Source organism: Neoarius graeffei, chromosome 27, assembly GCF_027579695.1.
Source record: "Neoarius graeffei isolate fNeoGra1 chromosome 27, fNeoGra1.pri, whole genome shotgun sequence".
Classification (NCBI taxonomy): domain Eukaryota; kingdom Metazoa; phylum Chordata; class Actinopteri; order Siluriformes; family Ariidae; genus Neoarius; species Neoarius graeffei.
The window spans coordinates 36591468-36613678 of record NC_083595.1 but is presented as its reverse complement, the minus strand read 5'-3'; the positions used below and the strand labels follow the sequence as shown (position 1 = coordinate 36613678).

General features: G+C 38.3%; 1 protein-coding gene across 1 annotated transcript in view; it reads right to left on the bottom strand.

Annotated features, from left to right (window-relative positions):
- si:ch211-186j3.6 (neural-cadherin) overlaps positions 1-22211 on the bottom strand; it is a 556420-nt gene that overhangs the window by 170149 nt on the left and 364060 nt on the right. The window contains exon 22 of the mRNA XM_060911426.1: positions 12122-12399. Within this exon, the coding sequence (XP_060767409.1) occupies positions 12122-12399 (278 nt within the window). The remainder of the gene's footprint in view (positions 1-12121; positions 12400-22211) is intronic.

The window sequence follows — 22211 nt, the reverse complement described above, 5'->3', positions numbered from 1 at the left end:
TTATATTAAGCTTCATTTTCTTCTTCTTCTTTCAGCTGCTCCCATTAGGGGTCACCACAGCAGATCTGTTCCACATATTTGATTTGGCGTAGTTTTTACACTGGATGCCCTTCCTGACACAACCCTCCCTAATCTATCTGGGCTTGGGACCAGCACCAAGTATGCACTGGCTTATACAATCCCAGTGGCTGGGTATTTTTACCTAATCTGCATTTCTTTGGACTGAGGAGGAAACCGGAGCACCCAGAGGAAACCCACACAGACACGGGGAGAACGTGCAAATTCCCCGTCGTGAGGTTCAAACCTGGAATCTACTTGCTGTGAGGCGACAGTGCTAACCACTGCGCCGCCCATTAAGCTATATATCAAGGGAAAAAGATATCATCTCCTGAAATTGTTATGATTTTACATATATCTCATCATAAAATGCTGGCAGTAGTGATATCTACCACCATAACGAAGCAGAAGAGCGTTCAGTGGCAGACTGCTGTCACAGAGCTGCTCAACAGATAGACTTATATGATCCTTTGTCCCGAGAGCTATTAAGCTCTTCCCAACTAGGATACGGGGGCGAGTTCTCGGCCTGATGCTCTACTCTGCTCTGTTCTCTGCTTTTACTTCATTTCATTAGCTATAATATCTCTGCTTACTTTGCAACCAAGTCACTTTATTGCACTATTGCCCAACCGTTTTTACACTGTCAAATTATTTATTTACTACATAAACAATCACCATATGCACTGGACCGTAGAGTTCAAGTCTTTAATATGCTATGTTTATGTATAGTGCAGTTACTTCGTACAAGTTATTTCTAATTGAGTGTATGGTTATTTACTGTCATTATACATCACCACATCATTTTGCACTGCTGAATTATTTATCTACTACATCAGTCTCCATACATACAAGATCTTGCAGCTCAAGTCTCAGTATACCAAGTTTTGTATAGCCCAGTTACCTCAGACATTCATTTTGTAGAGCATAAAATTTAATTTACAAGACTTCCATGGGCTAAATGGCAGTGTAGCGATGGACTTGCTCTTTGAATGTGCTGCTACGTCTTGCACATTTACTGCACAACAACAGAATCTGCAAGAGCCAGATACACACAAGTATGACTTTTACTGTAATTGCAAACTGTAATTATAGACAGTGTGAAAAAAAATAATTGCTACTGCATTTAAATTACAATCTAATGAGGTAAGTTAGAAATCCAAGTTACTCCTGACGTACGCTCTCTCTCTCTCTCTCTCTGTGTGTGTGTGTGTGTGTGTGTGTGTGTGTGTGTGGCACTAGCGCAATTTAAGTTCATCCACACCAAGCCAAGAGGTAAAGGATGGGCTGAAAGCTTGGATTAACACTGGGCTATAACACAAAAAGCTCTGGAACACACTCCTGTGTCACAGCTTCAACTTCACTATTTGAAAATTCAGAAAAAATAATAAATGAAGAAAAATAAAGGATCTGGGGAAATGCTGAAAAAAGTACTCTTAGACATACCTTTTCTATAGTCTTGTTTTAGCTATTTCCATAAGGACAGATGAAGAGAGAGAGAGAGAGAGATGATGCAGAGTTGAACAGCAGCTCCAGATTGCTGATGAATATGGATTTTCCCCCCAGTGGCATTCCATTTTTTTTCTTCAACTGCCTAATTAATCAGATGAGACATGGCAGTATGACTGTTATCCTCTGCCATATATCACAGATCATGGGATGAGAACACGTGTGTACATCTGTGTGTTCCGATTTGTTTGCACGAAGTAGTGCTGATTCAGGTATCACTGGCTATTCTTCGTTACCAAGATTTCGGTCAATCTGAATTTATTTCTGTATATTATGAAGAAACTGTTCGCTTATACTCTGTATGCAGCATTGTGCTAAAAATCTGCATCATGTGCATGCTACATGCAGTCCAAACCAAATTAATGCACAACTTATACAACAGTATAAGAATAAGAAATATACTAGTTCAGTCAGAATGCAACACATCGCTAATTTCCAGAGGGGAACCGTCAGGGCCTTCTACAGCTTCAGAGAAGGCCCAAACATATCAGCATTTCAAATGTCATATTTAATTTCTTTTATTCTTTCATAATTATTCTCTTCTAATTCTAATTCGGCCTCATTTTCTATCAAATTTGCCTCAGAAATGAAAGGGTTACTGTCCTGGAAACATTAAAATCGAGTTATCCGATAGATTTTTTTGTTTGCTGTCTCTAAGATGAGAAGAGTTTAGAGCTGGCTCACTCACTGGTTAGGACTTCATTGCCGGGACAGAAGGCCACGGCAGTGTATGTTTATGTAGGAAGTGTTTATGAAGGAAATTAACCAATCAGATTTTGATTTATAGTGGGTGGGGCCAAAAATGATCACGCTCAGCCTTCTCGAAGGCCAACGCGAGCTTGACCACAAGTCAGTTCCGTCAGCACAGCGGTGAAGTCACCTTTCAGCCAGTGTAGCATTCATCAGTGGTGTTAGCGAATGCTACCGGTAATAACGCGGTCAAGCCAGTGCTATCAAGAGCAAGTAGCACAGACTAACGACTGAGAAACTAAGATTTCTGTCTCCAGACTCTTCTTCCATGCATACTTGTTACAGTATTTTTCACTCAGACTTAAGTATTCATTTCTCAATGTAATTTACTTCGTTACTTTTAAAATCAAAGTCAACAACTACACACAACAGAGGGACCTGGCAACATGCCTCTAATCCCTTGCAAAATCCTTTGCCCTGTTGCTTTTTTGGTGTGTCTGGCTAAGTTTTGGCTGAGCTGAAGTCCCAGCTCTAATAGTAATGTTTCGCCACTGCTAATTTCCGTTCAGCATGTTAGCAAAGTGTCAAATCACTTTGCTACAGTGGTGCTTGAAAGTTTGTGAACCCTTTAGAATTTTCTATATTTCTGCATAAATATGACCTAAAACATCATCAGATTTTCACACAAGTCTGAAACGTAGATAAAGAGAACCCAGTTAAACAAATGAGACAAAAATATTATACTTGGTCATTTACTTATTGAGGAAAATGACCCAATATTACATATCTGTGAGTGGCAAAAGTATGTGAACCTTTGCTTTCAGTATCTGGTGTGACCCCCTTGTGCAGCAATAACTGCAACTAAACGTTTCTGGTAACTGTTGATCAGTCCTGCACACCGGCTTGGAGGAATTTTAGCCCATTCCTCTGAACAAAACAGCTTCAACTCTGGGATGTTGGTGGGTTTCCTCACATGAACTGCTCACTTCAGTCCTTCCACAACATTTGGATTGGATTAAGGTCAGGACTTTGACTTGGCCATTCCAAAACATTAACTTTATTCTTCTTTAACCATTCTTTGGTAGAACGACTTGTGTGCTTAGGGTTGTTGTCTTGCTGCATGACCCACCTTCTCTTGAGATTCAGTTCATGGACAGATGTCCTGACATTTTCCTTTAGAATTCACTGGTATAATTCAGAATTCATTGTTCCATCAATGATGGCAAGCCGTCCTGGCCCAGATGCAGCAAAACAGGCCCAAACCATGATACTACCACCACCATGTTTCACAGCTGGGATAAGGTTCTTATGCTGTAATGCAGTGGTTTCCTTTCTGCAAACATAATGCTTCTCATTTAAACAAAAATTCTATTTTGGTCTCATCCATCCACAGAACATTTTTCCAATAGCCTTCTGGCTTGTCCACATGATCTTTAGCAAACTACAGACAAGCAGCAATGTTCTTTTTGGAGAGCAGTGGCTTTCTCCTTGCAATTCTGACATGCAGACCACTGTTGTTCAGTGTTCTCCTGATGGTGGACTCATGAACATTAACATTAGCCAATGTGAGAGAGGCCTTCAGTTGCTTAGAAGTTACCCTGGGGTCCTTTGTGACCTCGCCGACTATTACACGCCTTACTCTTGGAGTGATCTTTGCTGGTCGACCACTCCTGGGGAGGGTAACAATGGTCTTGAATTTCTTCCATTTGTACACAATCTGTTTGACTGTGGATTGGTGGAGTCCAAACTCTTTACAGATGGTTTTGTAACCTTTTCCAGCCTGATGAGCATCAACAACGCTTTTTCTGAGGTCCTCAGAAACCTCCTTTGTTCGTGCCATGATACATTTCCACAAACGTGTGTTGTGAAGATCAGACTTTGATCGATCCCTGTTCTTTAAATAAAACAGGGTGCCCACTCACACCTGATTGCCATCCCAATTGATTGAAAACACCTGACTCTAATTTCACCTTCAAATTAACTGCTAATCCGAGAGGTTCATATACTTTTGCCACTCACAGATATGTAATATTGGATTATTTTCCTCAGTAGATAAATGACCAAGTATAATATTTTTGTCTCATTTGTTTAACTGGGTTCTCTTTATCTACTTTTAGGACTTGTGTGAAAATCTGATGATGTTTTATGTCATATTTATTCAGAAATATAGAAAATTCTAAAGGGTTCACAAACTTTCAAGCACCACTGTATGTTTAAATATCTTAAATGACTTCTTTCTCAGCAAGCATATAAACATACAAATCATATAAGTATATCAAAACTTTCACTTGAATGCTCTGTATGGGATGTTCTGCACCAACATAATTTAACCAAACCCACCTCTACTACTACACTATTACAGTAGATTAAGATTGCCGTGTACTAAATATTTCTAGCTCTTTTTTAAAAACATATTGTGCATAGCCCATTTCATGTGTAGAGTCTGGGCTTTTCATGACATATACGTAAATATTCTATCCATGTTCACAGGATATGAGCAATCACACACTCTACGACTAGGCTATCAGCTCATATACCATGAGTGGAGAAGAACAAACTGTTGCTGAACCAACCAAGGACAAAATAAATACTATTTGAAAACAAAACCCCAAAAAATACAAAAAAAGTGCAACAAAATATGGAATGAAAGTATTTGATGGTAAGAACGTATCTTTTTTTATTTTCCAAGAATTATTATTGCAGCATTTTTCACAAATTGCTACTGCCCTTTCGCTGGTTTGTTTATATTCGAAACGGAAATGATTTTGTCAGGATTTTTGTGTAAAGTTTTTATTTATCGAATTTGTAAAAAATAAAAATGCTCCGTTTCTCAAAATCCAGTCAATGTGCATATTTTATTATCTCCACATTCACTGGAATTTGAGAAACAGAGCATTTTCTAACAGAACCTCGTCGGCTATCAGCACACGTACGACTCGATTTTGTGAAATAACTGTTCATTAGAATTACCAGTCTCTTGAAATAATCTTAATGTCTCTTCTTCTCTGCAAACACAATCAGACTTGCAGGACACATGGTAACATGGTACAGTAATGCAGTTATTTTCAAAATTTGGAAAGTCTCTATAGCTTAAAGGATACTTCACTCCGACATTACCTGTGGGCATTGTAGTAATGTGGGAGTGGAATTTTCTGAAATACTGGATTCATATATCAGAGACGTTCACTGCGTTAATAAAAGACCCCGATCAAAGACTCATGCAGGACAATTCCATTAGAAATCCATCAAATGCCTTTAAAACCAATTACAAATGCCTTTAAAACCAATTAAACCATTAGGACCCTTATACTGTGATATTAACACAGTTCAAAAAACACACAATACCATTCCCAATCATTATAGCCCATTACAAAACCACCAGGAACCAATGAAGAAACCCATTTTGCACAATTTCTTGTAAGAAAGAGCTCTATAAACCAGTTAAATAGCACTTTCGATCTGAAAATTCATTCAGGTTGACCATGACTGATGTAATATTTTTCCTTTTTTTCTTAATTGAGTTATTAGTCATTATTGGGCTGTGGATTTCGTTATCTATATATTGGAGCTGGAGCATATGAATAAGTTGCTAAGGTGAGGCATGCATCCATAGCATGTGTGTGTTTAAGGAAATGTTGATTGCCACGTGATACATTATGCAGCAATCAAATGGAAGGCATTTGATTTTCAACAAGCTCTCTGGAATACACTAGTTGATATTGATGATGTGTTTGTTGCACTGCATTACTAATGACTCTCCGGGATATTAATTATACTGCATTTGTAAACATTTCGCATCATTACCCCAGAATGTAAGCAGCTTTCCCCCTCTATATTCATTCCATACTATGTACTACAGCCAATGAAAAAGCACTTTAAATATGAAATCTCTCACATGCTTGTATAGATTTCTTTCCAGATAATTGAAAGGGATCAATTACATCAGGACGGTACAGGGCTCCCTCAGGCAATAAGTCCAACCTGTTGCACAATCTCACATCATTCCCCATAGAAAGCAGAATCCCAGAGTTGGTTCGAATGAGAAATTAAAGATGTGAACTATATTCTGTCTGCCATTAACCCCTTGAGTGAACTAGAGATTTGGTTATTAACCAGACTTTCATACTGAAAAATAAAAAGAAAAATAAAATAATAGATTTAATAATAATAAAAATCCTCTATCACCATTCCCTCATCCCTTTCCCAGTGTATTGTTATTCCGTAAGAAAAATCAATAGTCGTGCAAGACCTTGGTAATTGAATTGAATAGCAAGCAGAAGAAAAGCTTGCCGCACCTCATATTTGCGAGAACTCTCAGTGGTGAGTGGATTAGCCTTACAAATATTGAATGAGATCTATCTGGAAAGTTCACTTGAACTTGAGTCATTTGGCATTCTCAAAGATACCGTTGAGCATGAGAATGAGGGAGAAGGGAACAAGCCTAACATTCAGAGCTCACTCTTTCACAGTGTTTCATCACACTCTTTCATCATACTATACAGAGACCCAACATCCAATAGGCTGCATTTAGTCTTTTGCTTAAGTAATGTTAATTGATCATGAGAACACGAGAACTGGTCCACCAGAACAAAGCCCTCTATCTCCAATACATGGAGCTGAAATTATACTGGGATTCCTGGATAAACCGAAGTGCCTTCAGCAACGCTTCCAAGGACTCTGCTTAAAACCTTCTGGAATAAATTCGGTTAATCTGCCTCATGTACAAAGCTAGTGACCTCATGTGCTTCGAGATACAAGCAAGGCACACTGTCTAAATTCTAAAAAAAAAAAAAATCTTTCTTGGTTGCTAAATTCAATCTGCCACAAGCAGACATGTTTCTCCACAAGCTGTGGCCATTTAAAACCTACAGGGCCCCGTTTACTTGATTGCAAGACAAATGCAAAAATTAAGGCACAAGATCATGATGGGGGCACTGCAAAAATAGGCACGGTTAAAATGAATAGATTCTTAAGAGGTGTTTTACTGCCACATTTACTCAAATACACTCTCATTCCCCTTGTGTAATCAGATTCCACATTTTACTTTTAATTTTAAACAAATCATTAGCCCGGGAGCCTGGGAAAAGCAGATTTTGTATTCAGTATAATATATATAAACAGTTATTCCACGAAATCGAGTCGTACGGTACATAAGCTGATAGCCGACGAGGAGCGTTGCTATAAACCATATACGACAAGACTGAGTGGAATAACTGTTTTATTCTATCCACATTCACTGGATTTTGAGAAACGGAGCATTTTTATTTTTAGCAAATTTGATAAATAAAAACTTTGTACAAAATGTCTGACAAAATAATTTCCGCTTAGAATGTAAACAAACCAACAAAACGACAGTAGCAATTTGTGAAAAAAGGCTATAATAATAATTTTTGAAAAATAAAAAAAGATACGTTCTTACCATCAAATACTTTCATTCCATATTTTATTGCTTTTTTAGTATTTTGGGGGGTTTTGAGTAGAGTTTTTATTTTGCCCTTTTCTTCTTCAGGATTTTTTGGTGGTTGGCAAACCAACTTAAAGAAGAAAAAAGAAACCTTTATTTGTCACATGCACACTTCAAGCACAGCGAGATTCATCCTCTGCATTTAACCCATCTGAAGCAGTGAACACACACGCGAGCACACACCCAGAGCAGTGGGCAGCCACACTACAGCAGTTAGGGGTTAGGTACCTTGCTCAAGGGCACTTCAGCCCAAGGCCGTCCCATGTTAACAATAAATTAAAGGTGCATTACTGACATCGACTGGGCTGGAGTGTTCAACAGGAGATATTGGGGGGGGGGGATATTCTTTTAGCTATTTCTGTTTCTTTTAAATACTTGATAAAGTGATATATCTGACTTGATGCGCTCCACCATTTTATTTTTCTCTACTTACAGTATATGAGCTGATAGCCTAGATGTAGAGTAGCCAATCAGAGCGTGTGATTGCTCATACCCAGTGAATGTGGGTAGAAATATTATATATATATATATATATATATATATATATATATATATATATATATATATATATATCACATAAGTAGGCTAAACAGCTCACCATATTATTATACAGTATTTCACTGGTTACCACTTTTTAGCCAAATCAATATCCTGCTAGGTTTGAATGGCTTGTCCACATTTTATCATTTGGTGTATTGTATGTTAGTGATAATTTTTAAAGTAAATTAGGTCAACACACTACAATTATTTCAACATCTAGTTCATTAACAATTTTGTTTTTATTATTTTTTTAAATAGCAATAACTACTGCATATAATGCCTATGCAGATAAACATATGCATATAAAATGCATAATGTTAATGTTTTATCATTATGTGTGCTTTGTAATTTCATACTATACTATACTATACTATACTAATGACCACATGTACATGTGATTAAGACTGAATCATTTTGATATTATTTTACATGTTTAAATTTTAAAAGAAACCTGGAAATCTCAAGCAGTCGGTTTGCACATGGAGATGATAAATTTACGCAACCTGTCATTACCTTCACCAACTTTGTTGGAGAAGGTTATGTTTTCACCTCCATTTGTTTGCTTGTTTGCCTGTTCCCAACGTAACTCAAAAAAGTAGTGAACAGATTTTGATTATATTTTGAGGAAAAATGGACCACGTGTCAAGGAACAATTGACCAGATTTTGGTGCAAATCTGGATAGGTTTGTGGATCCAGGACTTTTTTGTCTGTTCCCAATGTAACTCAAAAAGTAGTGAACAGATTTTGATGAAATTTGGTGTACAGCTTTAGTAATATCCTAGGTTCAAGTGATTTGATTTTGATGGTGATACTATGTGGCTTGGCTGAGGTATGCCCTCTACCATGTGCCCTTCTAGTTTTTACATTGTAATAGATCGCCTTGACATTAAATCCATTTAAAAAAGCATTTAGCTGTTTTATTGTTTCTTAGTTTTAGTTTGAATTGGCCACATTTTACATGCTGAAACATGCCCCATGTATGGCATGATGGTTCTATGTCTCTATGAATGAAAGATTGAATTTATCTTTACAGACAAAGGAAACTGTATGAATCATTCTGAATGAATCACCAATCTTGAATGAGAAGACAGCTTAATGCTGGATGAATTGATTCAGTGTCATCAGATTCATTTAAAAATGATTCTGTTTTCTTTTGTGAACTGCACATCATTACGCCAACCAGTGTGTTGGAAATGTATTGTTGTCTGTTCAGAATATAGGGGCCCCAGGCAAAGAAGCCACGATTTTGCTACTAGACTCTTCCCTTGCTTCCTTTTCAAAGAAATTCTCCATCACGTAACCGTGAATGAGACAAATAGAAATTTTACATCTGCACATGGGCCTCTGAATATATCTAAATCCTGGCTACACCTGCTTGACATCCCACAATATCATAGCAATGCAGAAAACAAAGATGGCTACTCAGCAATAAGTCATTCACACAGACAAATTGGCACATTTGCACCCACTCCACCATTTTGGCATTGAAGCCTGATTTCAAAGCTTAAAAAAAATCAAAACATGATATGCCAAGACTGGCATGACCATGACCAAATAACAGCAAAGCCAGTTAGGTTATAGGTGACTCATTTGATGCTCTTTCTACATACTTTCCTTTTAGGAAATTCCATCCATCCATTATCCATAACCGCTTTTCCTGTACAGGGTCGCAGGCAAGCTGGAGCCTATCCCAGCTGACTATGGGTGAGAGGCGGGGTACACCCTGGACAAGTCGCCAGGTCATCGCAGGGCTGACACATAGAGACAAACAACCATTCACACTCACATTCACACCTACGGTCAATTTAGAGCCACCAATTAACCTAAGCTGTATGTCTGTGGACTGTGGGGGAAACCGGAGCACCCGGAGGAAACCCACGCGGACACGGGGAGAACATGCAAACTCCACACAGAAAGGCCCTCACCAGCCACTGGGCTCGAACCTAGAACCTTCTTGCTGTGAAGCGACAGTGCTAACAACTACACCACTGTGCTTTCAGGAAATTGTGACAAATAATTAAATACACTTAAAAAAAAATATCAATTTAGCCTAAATTGCGGACATTAGCCAATTAATTATATTAGCTATTAGATATCAGCTAATTATGATTGTTTATGACTTATAAGGATATTTGTTGGAGAGAAGGGAGCAACCAAAATGACCAGATGTATAAATACATCTATTCATTGGAGCTTTGCCTTGTGCAATTCTCTCTCTTTCCTCCCTCTCTGCTTTTGGGCTCTGCTTTTATGTTCATAATCAGAACTTTTGCCAAGTACTCTGGCATCTATTGCACCATTAGAAATGAATGAAGCAATGAAATGGGACCAACAGGAACTTTTAAATCACCTGATGAAATTTCCCCAGATCTCTATAAAATTGGAAAAGCCATTAAATACCTTTCATTTTCCATTATATAAGCAAAAAATAATGCACTGAAATAATGAAGAATAAGCCCACCTAGGCCACAAGCCAGGTCAGTCTTATATATTATATATTACACACACACACACACACACACACACACACACACACACACACACACACACACCAAGTCTTTGGCACATGTAAAGAAATGCTGTAGACCAAAAATGGCTTAAAAATAATGAAATGAAATGTTTCAACATTTAAAAATACTATAAACAGCAGCAAGCCATAATAAATGAAACAAAGTCAGCATTTGGTGTGAGACGAGCCTTTCCTTTCAAAAAAAAAAATATATATATAGTAGTCTCAGGTACAATGAGGGCAGTTTTATACGGAAATGAGCTGTAGGTTTTACTGAGCATCTTACAGAACCAGCCCCAGTTCTTCTGGACACTTTGACTGTCACACTCGCTTCTTCATGTTGCACCAAAACCCAGCAGCCTTCATTATGTTTTCTTTTTTAATCTGAAAAGTGGTCCCTTATGTAATATGCTGCTCAGATACAAAAATTTTTCTGAAACATTTAATTTTGTGCTGGAAAATAAACGTTTGGACTCTAAAATGTTTTTGTACTGATTCGATAATGTAAAAGTCAGAAAACAGAAATCTATAACAAAGTTTGTATGAAAAAACAAATTGGGTGCCTAAGAGTTTTGCACAGTACTGTATATGATAACTGTTACAAAGTTTGCATCCTCATCTCATCTCATTATCTCTAGCCGCTTTATCCTGTTCTACAGGGTCGCAGGCAAGCTGGAGCCTATCCCAGCTGACTACGGGCGAAAGGCGGGGTACACCCTGGACAAGTCGCCAGGTCATCACAGGGCTGACATATAGACACAGACAACCATTCACACTCACATTCACACCTACGGTCAATTTAGAGTCACCAGTTAACCTAACCTGCATGTCTTTGGACTGTGGGGGAAACCGGAGCACCCGGAGGAAACCCATGCGGACACGGGGAGAACATGCAAACTCGGCACAGAAAGGCCCTCGCCGGCCACGGGGCTCGAACCCAAGTTTGTATCCTGTCTTTCTTATACTGTTCTATGTAGCCTGCATAGACTGCATTTATGTGCGTAAACATGTACAGTGTTTGATATGATGGATCTATGGATCTGTGAAGGAAGGGTTGAATTTATACTGATCACAGTATTGCAAATGAATGAATCTTTCGAAATGAATCATTAAGCTTTAATAGGAAGGTAATGCTTGATGAATCAGTTTTTCAAATGGTTATTCGGTAATCACACTTATTCATAAATTTTTACGAATATTCTACTGAACAGAATGCCCAGCCTTATGGCCAGTCAACTTCGCAATATTCCAGGGTTCTACCACTAATTTATACATGTGACTGGCTGAAAATAGAGCCTTTATGGTTCTATTACACACACACACACACAATGATACACCATGGAAACTGTCTAACCTGTATCCATTCTGTGTGTCCACACAGACTCCTCCGTTGTGGCAGGGGTTCCTGGGGTAGGTGGAGCAGCCCTGGTGCAGGTGTTCCCGGGCCGAGCAGCTGCAGACAGCTGTGGACTCCAGTGTCACTGACACCAGAGCCATACTGTCTGAATCTACCACGGACGGCCTCTCGCTCACACTTAGCCTGTTCATACAGCCTCCCCCTCCGCTGCAGTCCACCGCCACACACTCATCCACGTGCACCTGGGTAACATTCACCTGCAGGAATGACTGCAACTTGGGACAGAAAGAGAGGAAGAGAAAAATGTATATAGAGAGCAGGGCATTAAAGAGAGCATCCATTAAAATAATGAAAAAGAGACTCTTTCAGTCAGTCAATGATGTGCTTTATTCAGACACCTTGAAAGGCTGAGAAATAAGAAAAGCAATTGAAAGAGGCTCTACGCTCCAGCATTATCCTACAGAGCAGCAAACAGCCACAAAACTATAAAAAACAAACAAAATCCCACAGTGAGACAAAACAAAAGGAAACAACTTCACAATCCTCTCAGGTAAAAGTCACACAACAGCAATCGCCGTCATCGGCATACTCGGTTTCATCTCCTGCCATCGCAGCCACTCGAGGGTTTATCTCTCCCTACACTTTTTCTGAAAGCACATAAACAGCTAGAGCATAACCTGTGCTCTGTGCTTCAGCTGCAATTTTTCAACAGCCTGCTACGGAGAGTGTATTGTTCTATGATTGAACGGCTCTCATCTAGCCAGCGAGGATAGGTTTGGATAAGTGTAGTCACAGATGGCAAAGGATATACATGGAAGAGAGAGTGAGAGAGATGAGACTGTGCCTTTAGCTCTAAACATAACTGGATATGTAACTCCTCTCTCTCTTCCTTTGAGGAAATCTATTTGCTTTAATGATATTTGGAGAAGCAGCGACAGGTCAAACTAACGTCATGGTGCGGCTGCTGAGAGGACCTGCTAGATTAGCGCTCGAATGACTGATTAATGATAGTGGTCTACTCCATCCTGACACAGAATGCAGGCATTGAGGCACCATGCAGATGTGGTACAGCCCACCTTGCCTGGAGTGAGACGAAACACTGTCACTGCGTATATAGCTCCAGTAGGAAGGCGTTCTGAAGCTTGATCTCTCTCTCTCTCTCTCTCTCTCTCTCTCTCTCTCTCTCTCTGATTTAGTGCAAAGGCTGCTTGTAAAGGCAAATACAATGCGGTGAGTGATCAATACAGCAAGGCCAGTAATAACATGTACAGCACTTTATTTTGATATACAGTATGACCAGGAAAAATATACTAATAACATTATATATTGGAGTATTGATTTTGTCCCAAACTAATTCCTGGTTGAACACAGTGGTTCTCCATTTTAGTTATGCTGCCATAGCTAGTCTTGCTGGAATCCCTGCTTGCACTCAGCACACGATATACACTGTTCTTAACCATTATGTGACATTGAGCATATCTAACAATCTGTGCTTCTCTCCCACTCTACGCCCCCACCCTCTGCTGAGCTACACATGCTGCTCCTGAGATACCAGCGATTCTGACCGCTTCTGCTCTCCAGACCTGCCTGATCTCTCCTAATGCCTTACAACTTCCTGGTTGGAGTTCTCATCAGTTCGCTCCTCCAGAGAATGAGGCCCTGCGATACTGAAACTAAATATTTAGTTAGTTATTTACTTACTTATTTACTTACTTATGTACTTCCTTATTTATTTACTTACTCATTTATTTACTTATTTATTTACTTCATTTTTTATTTCTTTACTTCATTATTTACTTACTCATTTACTTAATTATTTACTTATGTACTTATTTACTTACTTATGTACTTCCTTACTTATTTACTTACTTATGCACTTACTCATTTAATTACTTTCTTATTTCTTTACTTACTTATTTACTTACTTATGTACTTCCTTACTTATTTACTTACTTATGCACTTACTCATTTAGTTACTTTATTTCTTTACTTACTTATGTACTTACTCTTTTACTTACTTATGTACTTCCTTACTTATTTACTTACTTATGCACTTACTCATTTAGTTACTCTTATTTCTTTACTTACTCATTTAATTACTCTTATTTCTTTACTTACTTATTTACTTATGTACTTCCTTACTCATTTACTTACTTATGTACTTCCTTACTTATTTACTTACTTATGTACTTCCTTACTCATTTACTTACTTATGTACTTCCTTACTTATTTACTTACTTACGCACTTACTCATTTAGTTACTCTTATTTCTTTACTTACTTATGTACTTACTCATTTACTTACTTATGTACTTCCTTACTCATTTACTTACTTATGCACTTACTCATTTAGTTACTCTTATTTCTTTACTTACTCATTTAGTTACTCTTATTTCTTTACTTACTTATTTACTTACTTATGTACTTCCTTACTTATTTACTTACTTACGCACTTACTCATTTAGTTACTCTTATTTCTTTACTTACTTATGTACTTACTCATTTACTTACTTATGTACTTCCTTACTCATTTACTTACTTATGTACTTCCTTACTTATTTACTTACTTACGCACTTACTCATTTAGTTACTCTTATTTCTTTACTTACTTATGTACTTACTCATTTACTTACTTATGTACTTCCTTACTCATTTACTTACTTATGTACTTCCTTACTTATTTACTTACTTATGCACTTACTCATTTAGTTACTCTTATTTCTTTACTTACTCGTTTACTTACTTATGTACTTCCTTACTTATTTACTTACTTATGCACTTACTCATTTAGTTACTCTTATTTCTTTACTTACTCATTTACTTCCTTACTTATTTACTTACTTATGCACTTACTCATTTAGTTACTCATTTCTTTACTTACTTATGTACTTCCTTCCTTATTTACTTACTTATGCACTTACTCAAATACTTTCTTTCTTATTTCTTTACTTATTTACTTACTTATGCACTTGTTTAGTTAATCTTATTTCTTTTCTTATTCATTTACTTATGAACTTATTTACTTACTTATGCACTTACTCATTTAGTTACTCTTATTTCTTTCCTTATTCATTTACTTACTTATGCACTTACTCATTTAGTTACTCTTATTTCTTTACTTACTCATTTACTTATGTACTTATTTACATTCTTATGCACTTACTCATTTAGTTATTTCTTTACTTATTCATTTACTTACTTATGTACTTCCTTACTTATTTACTTACTTATGCACTTAATTACTTTCTTATTTCTTTACTTACTTATTTACTTACTCGCTTACTTATGTACTTACTCATTTACTTACTTATTTCTTTACTTATTTACTATTAGTGCTACTGCTATATAATAATAATAATAATAATAATAATAATAATAATAATAATAATAATAATAATAGTTGTAGTAATAGTAGTAGTAGTATTTTCTGCAGCAAAAGCGCACAGCATATCCCTCATTTATTTTTGCAGTTTGTACCCAGTTTGAAGTTTGATGATAGCCCTAACACATTACTGATTCTCACATGAAACTAACTTTCTTAAACTAGTAAATATATTGTGTTCTAAAAATGTTTGTAAAGATATTTTTTCACCCTCACATGTTTGATTTCATACTTTTGGCCTGTAGTGTACAATAAAAATGTTAAATATATATATAAATAATAAAATGAGCTGGCATGCCAGAGGAGCAGAAGGGAGAACATGTGAAACTCCACACAGTCAATAACTTGAGCTCAGGATCGAAGTCTGAGTTTGGGGAGCCAAAGATATCTGTTGTGCCAATGTGCTGTCACAAATTATTGATTCAGTACTAATTGATAATATTTGTTGTCACTGTTCGGTAATTACTCACTCCTCTTTAAAGTGGAGAAATGTGGTCTGCTTTCAAAAATGTAGTTGGAATATTTTAAACATGAACAAATTCAAGCACAGAAAACAAAGTGTTTCAGTTCTCTTACATTAGCCCTTCTTATACCACAGCGCTGCTGAAGTCTTGAATCTGATCGGTCAGAACGTGTAGATGGATTGTCAGATCTGACAATCACTCCAGCTGCGAGACAATCACAAATCACACAAATGTACTTGCTCTAATACGTTATGATCACATCTATGATCAAATTCAGGGTGGTACATGACTCCATATGATGATTATTTTCCTAGCACAGCATGCTCCATCAGTCTTCACTTAGTAAATCCCCCTGTCTAAAACCCCTATGTCAGGAGCAATGTGTCCAGCCCTCTTCACACAGACAGTAAAGGTTAAAATGTTCAATAACACCACTGGCTAAACTCCTAGTGCTCTCTCTGTCTCTTTGTCGTTCCACCATCCTCCTGGGAGCCAGAGGCTTTTCTATTTACCATACAAAGTGTGACCAGCACAGGGCACACAGGCCTCTACCTGCCACTTTCATGTGCTAATGCTTGCTAAGAAGGTGATTTGCATGCATTACCTGAGAGGTTAACTACCAAAAAAAGAGGTCTCATTTCATCAGAGCTCAGAGACATCCGATCAGCCCTGGCTTCATATCGCCAGACGAGACGGAGTAACAGAAGCCCCCACATGGGAGCCGGAGATCTGCACACAGCCCATAGCTAGTTGACAGAAAATCTAATCATGCTAGCTGGCTTTGGCTCATCTTTCTCTCTCACACTCTCTATCGCTCTCTCTCTCTCTCTCTCTCTCTCTATCCTCCAGGCTGGTCGTATTTGTAGTGCAAGTCTGCTTCTTTCTCAGAGTTAATTTCCAAACACCGCCTTCTGTGAAACCCAGTGGAATTGGACCGACAGTACCTACAATTCCCACAAGGAAGACAGCCTACTGAGGCAGTACTGTGGCACAGAGGGACATCCTGGGGATTGTTCAGAAAGGAAATAGCATGCACAAAAAAAGCGGATGCGGTTTTATTTTGTTCTCCACGCTGTTTAAAGGCACTTTCACACCTATTAGTCCAAATCAGATCAAAACCGATACGTGTTTTGTTTGCTATATGGTTTGCTCTGGTTTCACACTGCCCACGTTGTTTGAGAGGCTTGTATGGCTAAAATCATATTACTAAAATTCAGTGGCTGGCTGTTGATCCAGATATTCAGAACACATCGCATTACTGCAGTACTAGAGCTCTCTTGGTTGGCTCAGTTTAGCAGCTCACCTCAGCAAAAACATGCCAATCCAAAACACACAGCATGTTGGGTTTACTTCATGCAGTGGAATCGCTTTCTCACTGCAATCGAACCAGGTTTACTTGGAACCAGACTGCAACCACATGTCAACCACACTGGGGAAGCCCAGGGGCGCAGATAGGATTTTTGAATTGGGGGGGACTGAGCTGTCAGCAAATGATTCCATTTTGTGTATACATGTATGTGTGCGTGTGTGTATATTATATATTATATATACACTACCGTTCAAAAGTTTGGGGTCACTTTGAAATGTCCTTATTTTTGAAAGAAAAGCACTGTTCTTTTCAATGAAGATCACTTTAAACTAATCAGAAATCCACTCTATACATTGCTAATGTGGTAAATGACTATTCTAGCTGCAAATGTCTGGTTTTTGGTGCAATATCTCCATAGGTGTATAGAGGCCCATTTCCAGCAACTCTCACTCCAGTGTTCTAATGGTACAATGTGTTTGCTCATTGCCTCAGAAGGCTAATGGATGATTAGAAAACCCTTGTACAATCATGTTAGCACAGCTGAAAACAGTTTAGTTCTTTAGAGAAGCTATAAAACTGACCTTCCTTTGAGCAGATTGAGTTTCTGGAGCATCACATTTGTGGGGTCGATTAAATGCTCAAAATGGCCAGAAAAATGTCTTGACTATATTTTCTATTCATTTTACAACTTATGGTGGTAAATAAAAGTGTGACTTTTCATGGAAAACACAAAATTGTCTGGGTGACCCCAAACTTTTGAACGGTAGTGTGTATACATGTTATTTCACCTCCCTCACTGCCATCACCAGGAACTACCTGCAGGCCAGGACAATGATAACATTTTAACATAGCCTATGGAAATCCAAAGTTTACACATTATCATCACGCACAGAAATTGCAAAACTGCAAAACTAGTTTTAAAACCGCTAAGTTCCAACTGTTAACCATAGCGAGAGGCTGGGCTACGTGTGTGTGTGTAAAGTGTAAACCAGTGCATCCTGACTTTCTAACTATGCCTGTGTGTTGCGTGAGCGGCAGTCAGTCAACAACTCTTCGCAAAGTTTCCTTATGAAACAATATGCTCGCTGAAATTATGGCAGGGAACGCCAGATTAAACATTAAAACTGCCTTCTGAGCACTGTATCTACAGGCTACCACTGAAAGAAGGAGGCTACCAGAAAGGCATCTCTACTCCGTACGATTTTACTTTCACTACGACATTACTTTGAACAGACTATCAAAAAATTGCAAGGTGATATGATAAAGTAAGGCACAGTTTACTTACAGTCATTTTTAAAAAAAAAAACGATGCAATCGTTTTCTGCCTTTTGGCACCCTTCATCATGCCCTGTTGGGGTCCTGAACTAGGAGAAGCTGTCCCCGATATGCCTGTCAAACTTGTTGTGGCAACCAAGCTCGAGCTCACAACCTGTGCAGTCTGCGCAGTTGCAACTATGTATGTACTGCTGTGCACCTCAATAAACCGAATGGTAATTAGTCTTTTGATTTTTCCGTGAGGTTTGCCTTATGCAAAGAAAGACAGCATAGACGTTTTTTCCTCCCTATAAGTGGGGGGACCGAACGAGGTGAATTTAAATCTGGGTGGGACGAATCCCCCCCGTCCCCCCCTCTATCTGCGCCCGTGGGGAAGCCATGGTCTAATGGTTAGAGAAGCAGTTTTGGGACCAAAAGGTTGGTGGTTTGATTCCCTGGACCAGCAGGAATGATTCAACTGCCCTTGAGTAAGGCACTTAACCCCCAACTGCATGTTGTATGTCGCTCTGGATAAGAGTGTCTGCTAAATGCCTGCAATGTAATGTCTCTGATGGTCTCACCTGAGTGACACTGGAGTTAATATCTAACCAAACAATCTGCACCATAGAGGAAAACACATAATCAAACAGACAAAATGCTACAAAGATGAAAGCACCACAAATTCAGGTTCTTCACACGATCCATCAGGCTTATGAATAGGATGTGTTTTTCCGGAGCATATTGTATTCTGCGAGGGGGAGTTCTCCTGGAAATGAAAATGACTCTGAGAGAAAGACTACACCCTGCCAGGGACACGGAGATGAGAACAACGGCGTCTCAGCACTAAATTAAACACACCGCTGTGCTTTCCTCTCTCTACTGTGACTGCTCGCCTGCTCTTTCTGAACTTCCCATAATGAGCAACAGGTGTGACATTCAGCATGACAATACTTATAATCACAACAACTGCTCAGGTCCTCAAAGCATGCATCTTGGGAAAGAATAAAAACAACAACAATGGAATGGCACGTCTACAGTGCCTTGCAAAAGTATTCATACCTCTTGAACTTTTTCACATTTTTCCACCTTACAACCACAAACAAAATGGTTTTTTTTATTGAGATTTTATGTGATAGACCAACACAGAGTAGCACATAATTGTGAAGTGAAACGAAAATGATAAATGGTCTTCAAAATTTTAAACAAATAAAAATCTGAAAAATGTGGTGTGCATTAGTATTCAGCCCCCTGTACTCTGATACCTCTAAATACAATCCAGTGCAATCAATTGCCTTCAGAAGTCATCTAATTAGTTAATAGAGTCCTACTGTGTGTAATTTACTCTCAGCATAAATACGCTTGTTCTGTGAAGGCCTCAGTGGTTTGTTAGAGAACACTGAAGAACAAACAGCATCATGAAGACCAAAGAACTCACCAGACAGGTCAGGGATAAAGTTCTGGAGAAGTTTAAAGCAGGGTTAGGTTATTAAAAAATATCCCAAGTTATGAACATCTCAAGAAGCACTGTTCAATCCATCATTCAAAAATGGAAAAAAGTATGGCACAACTGCAAACCTACCAAGACATGACCGTCCACCTAAACTGAAAGAGCGAGCAAGGAGAGCACTGGTCAGAGAAGCAGCCAAGAGCCCCATGATCACTCTGGAGGAGCTGCAGAAATCCACAGCTCAGGTGGGAGAATCTGTGCACAGGACAACTATAAGTCGTACACTCCACAAATCTGGCTTTTTTGAAAGAGTGGCAAGAAGAAAGCCATTGTTGAAAGACAGGCATAAGAAGCCATGTAGGGGACACAGCAAACATGTGGAAGAAGGTGCTTTGGTCAGATGAGACCAAAGTTGAACTTTTTGGCCTAAATGCAAAGCGCTATGTGTGGCGGAAAACTAACACTGCTCATCACCCTGCACACCCCATCCCCACTGTGAAACATGGTGGTGGCAGCATCATGCTATGGGGATGTTTTTCTTCAGCAGGGACAGGGAAGCTGGTCAGAGTTGCTGGGAAGATGGATGGAGCTAAATACAGGGCAATCCTGGAAGAAAACCTGTTGGAGGCTGCAAACAACTTGAGACTGGGAAGGAGATTCACCTTCCAGCAAGACAATGACCCTAAACATACAGCCAGAGCTACAATGGAATGGTTTAGATCAAAGAATATTCATGTGTTAGAATGGGCCAGTCAAAGTCCAGACCTAAATCCCATTGAGCATCTGTGGCAAGACTTGAAAATTGCTGTTCACAGACGCTCTCCATCCAATCCGGCTGAGCTTGAGCTATTTTGCAAAGAAGAATGGGCAAAAATTTCAGTGTCGAGATGTGCAAAGCTGGTAGAGCCATACCACAAAAGACTTGCAGCTGTAATTGCAGCAAAAGGTGGCTCTACAAAGTATTGACGCAGGGGGGCTGAATACTAATGCACGCCACATTTTTCAGATTTTTTTTTTTTAATTTTGAAAACCATTTATCATTTTCATTTCACTTCATAATTATGTGCTACTCTGTGTTGGTCTATCACATAAAATCTCAATAAAAAACTTTTAAGTTCGTGGTTGTAAGGTGGAAAAATGTGAAAAAGTTCAAGGGGTATGAATACTTTTGCAAGGCACTGTATATCGTGAGAGCATGGTCTTGTCTTTCGAATCAACCCAAACAAAAGGAGCAATGCAAAATACTCCAATCATTCATTTGGCACATAATTACTGCAGCTGTGAATGTTCTGGGTAGATCTGAAAATTGTAGACCTGAAATTTGACGAGCTGCAACACTGTTATGCCTGCATGAAGACGTTAAAATCTGTTGTGTCGAAGAAAGAAAAAACATGTTTTGCACCTCATTTCATGCTCCAGAGCCTGCATGCAACAGATAAAAAGCTTCTCGCAGTAATGAACAACTTGTGTTCTCAAGCTGTCTCAAATCACGTCTTCACACACTTTTAATGCAAGTAGTGTGTTCACCCTGGGAAATTCAACAAGCTGTAGTGTAGTTACATTTAAAATTAGCTAGGCCTTTAAGGGCTGCACCAGATGCACTTCTATTTATTTAAATAATCAAGGTCGAGACAAAAAAGTCGTCCATTCCTCACGAAATAGTATTTACATGTCAACAGGGCCCGAGTCTGAATTTCTGCACAAATTTGCACACTTCCTGTTAAATCTGGTGGTTTCACTATCAATAAATAAACAGTCCATCAATTTAATAATGACATTTGGCATAGATGTAGATAATCTACCCCAAACAGAAACTAATTTAGATTCTTACCTCAATGCCTTTCAGTCATAATACAGTACTGTGCAAACATCACATGCAAAGAAGTGCCATAAAGCAAAGATTACTTCAAAAATTATGAAATAAAATTTTTTTACCGAAAATAAATAAATAAATAAATATTTTTTATATATATATATATATATATATATATATATATATATATATATATATACACACACACACACACATACATACACACATGTATGTGTGTATATATATATATATATATATATAAATACACACACACACACACACACACACACACACACACTATGCAGAGCAGTGAACCATAATCAACTAAACAATGTCAATATCTGGTGTGGCACCCCCACTTTAAAAAAAAAAATTGTATTCTCAGGTACAGTGTGAACGATTTTATAAGGAAATTATCC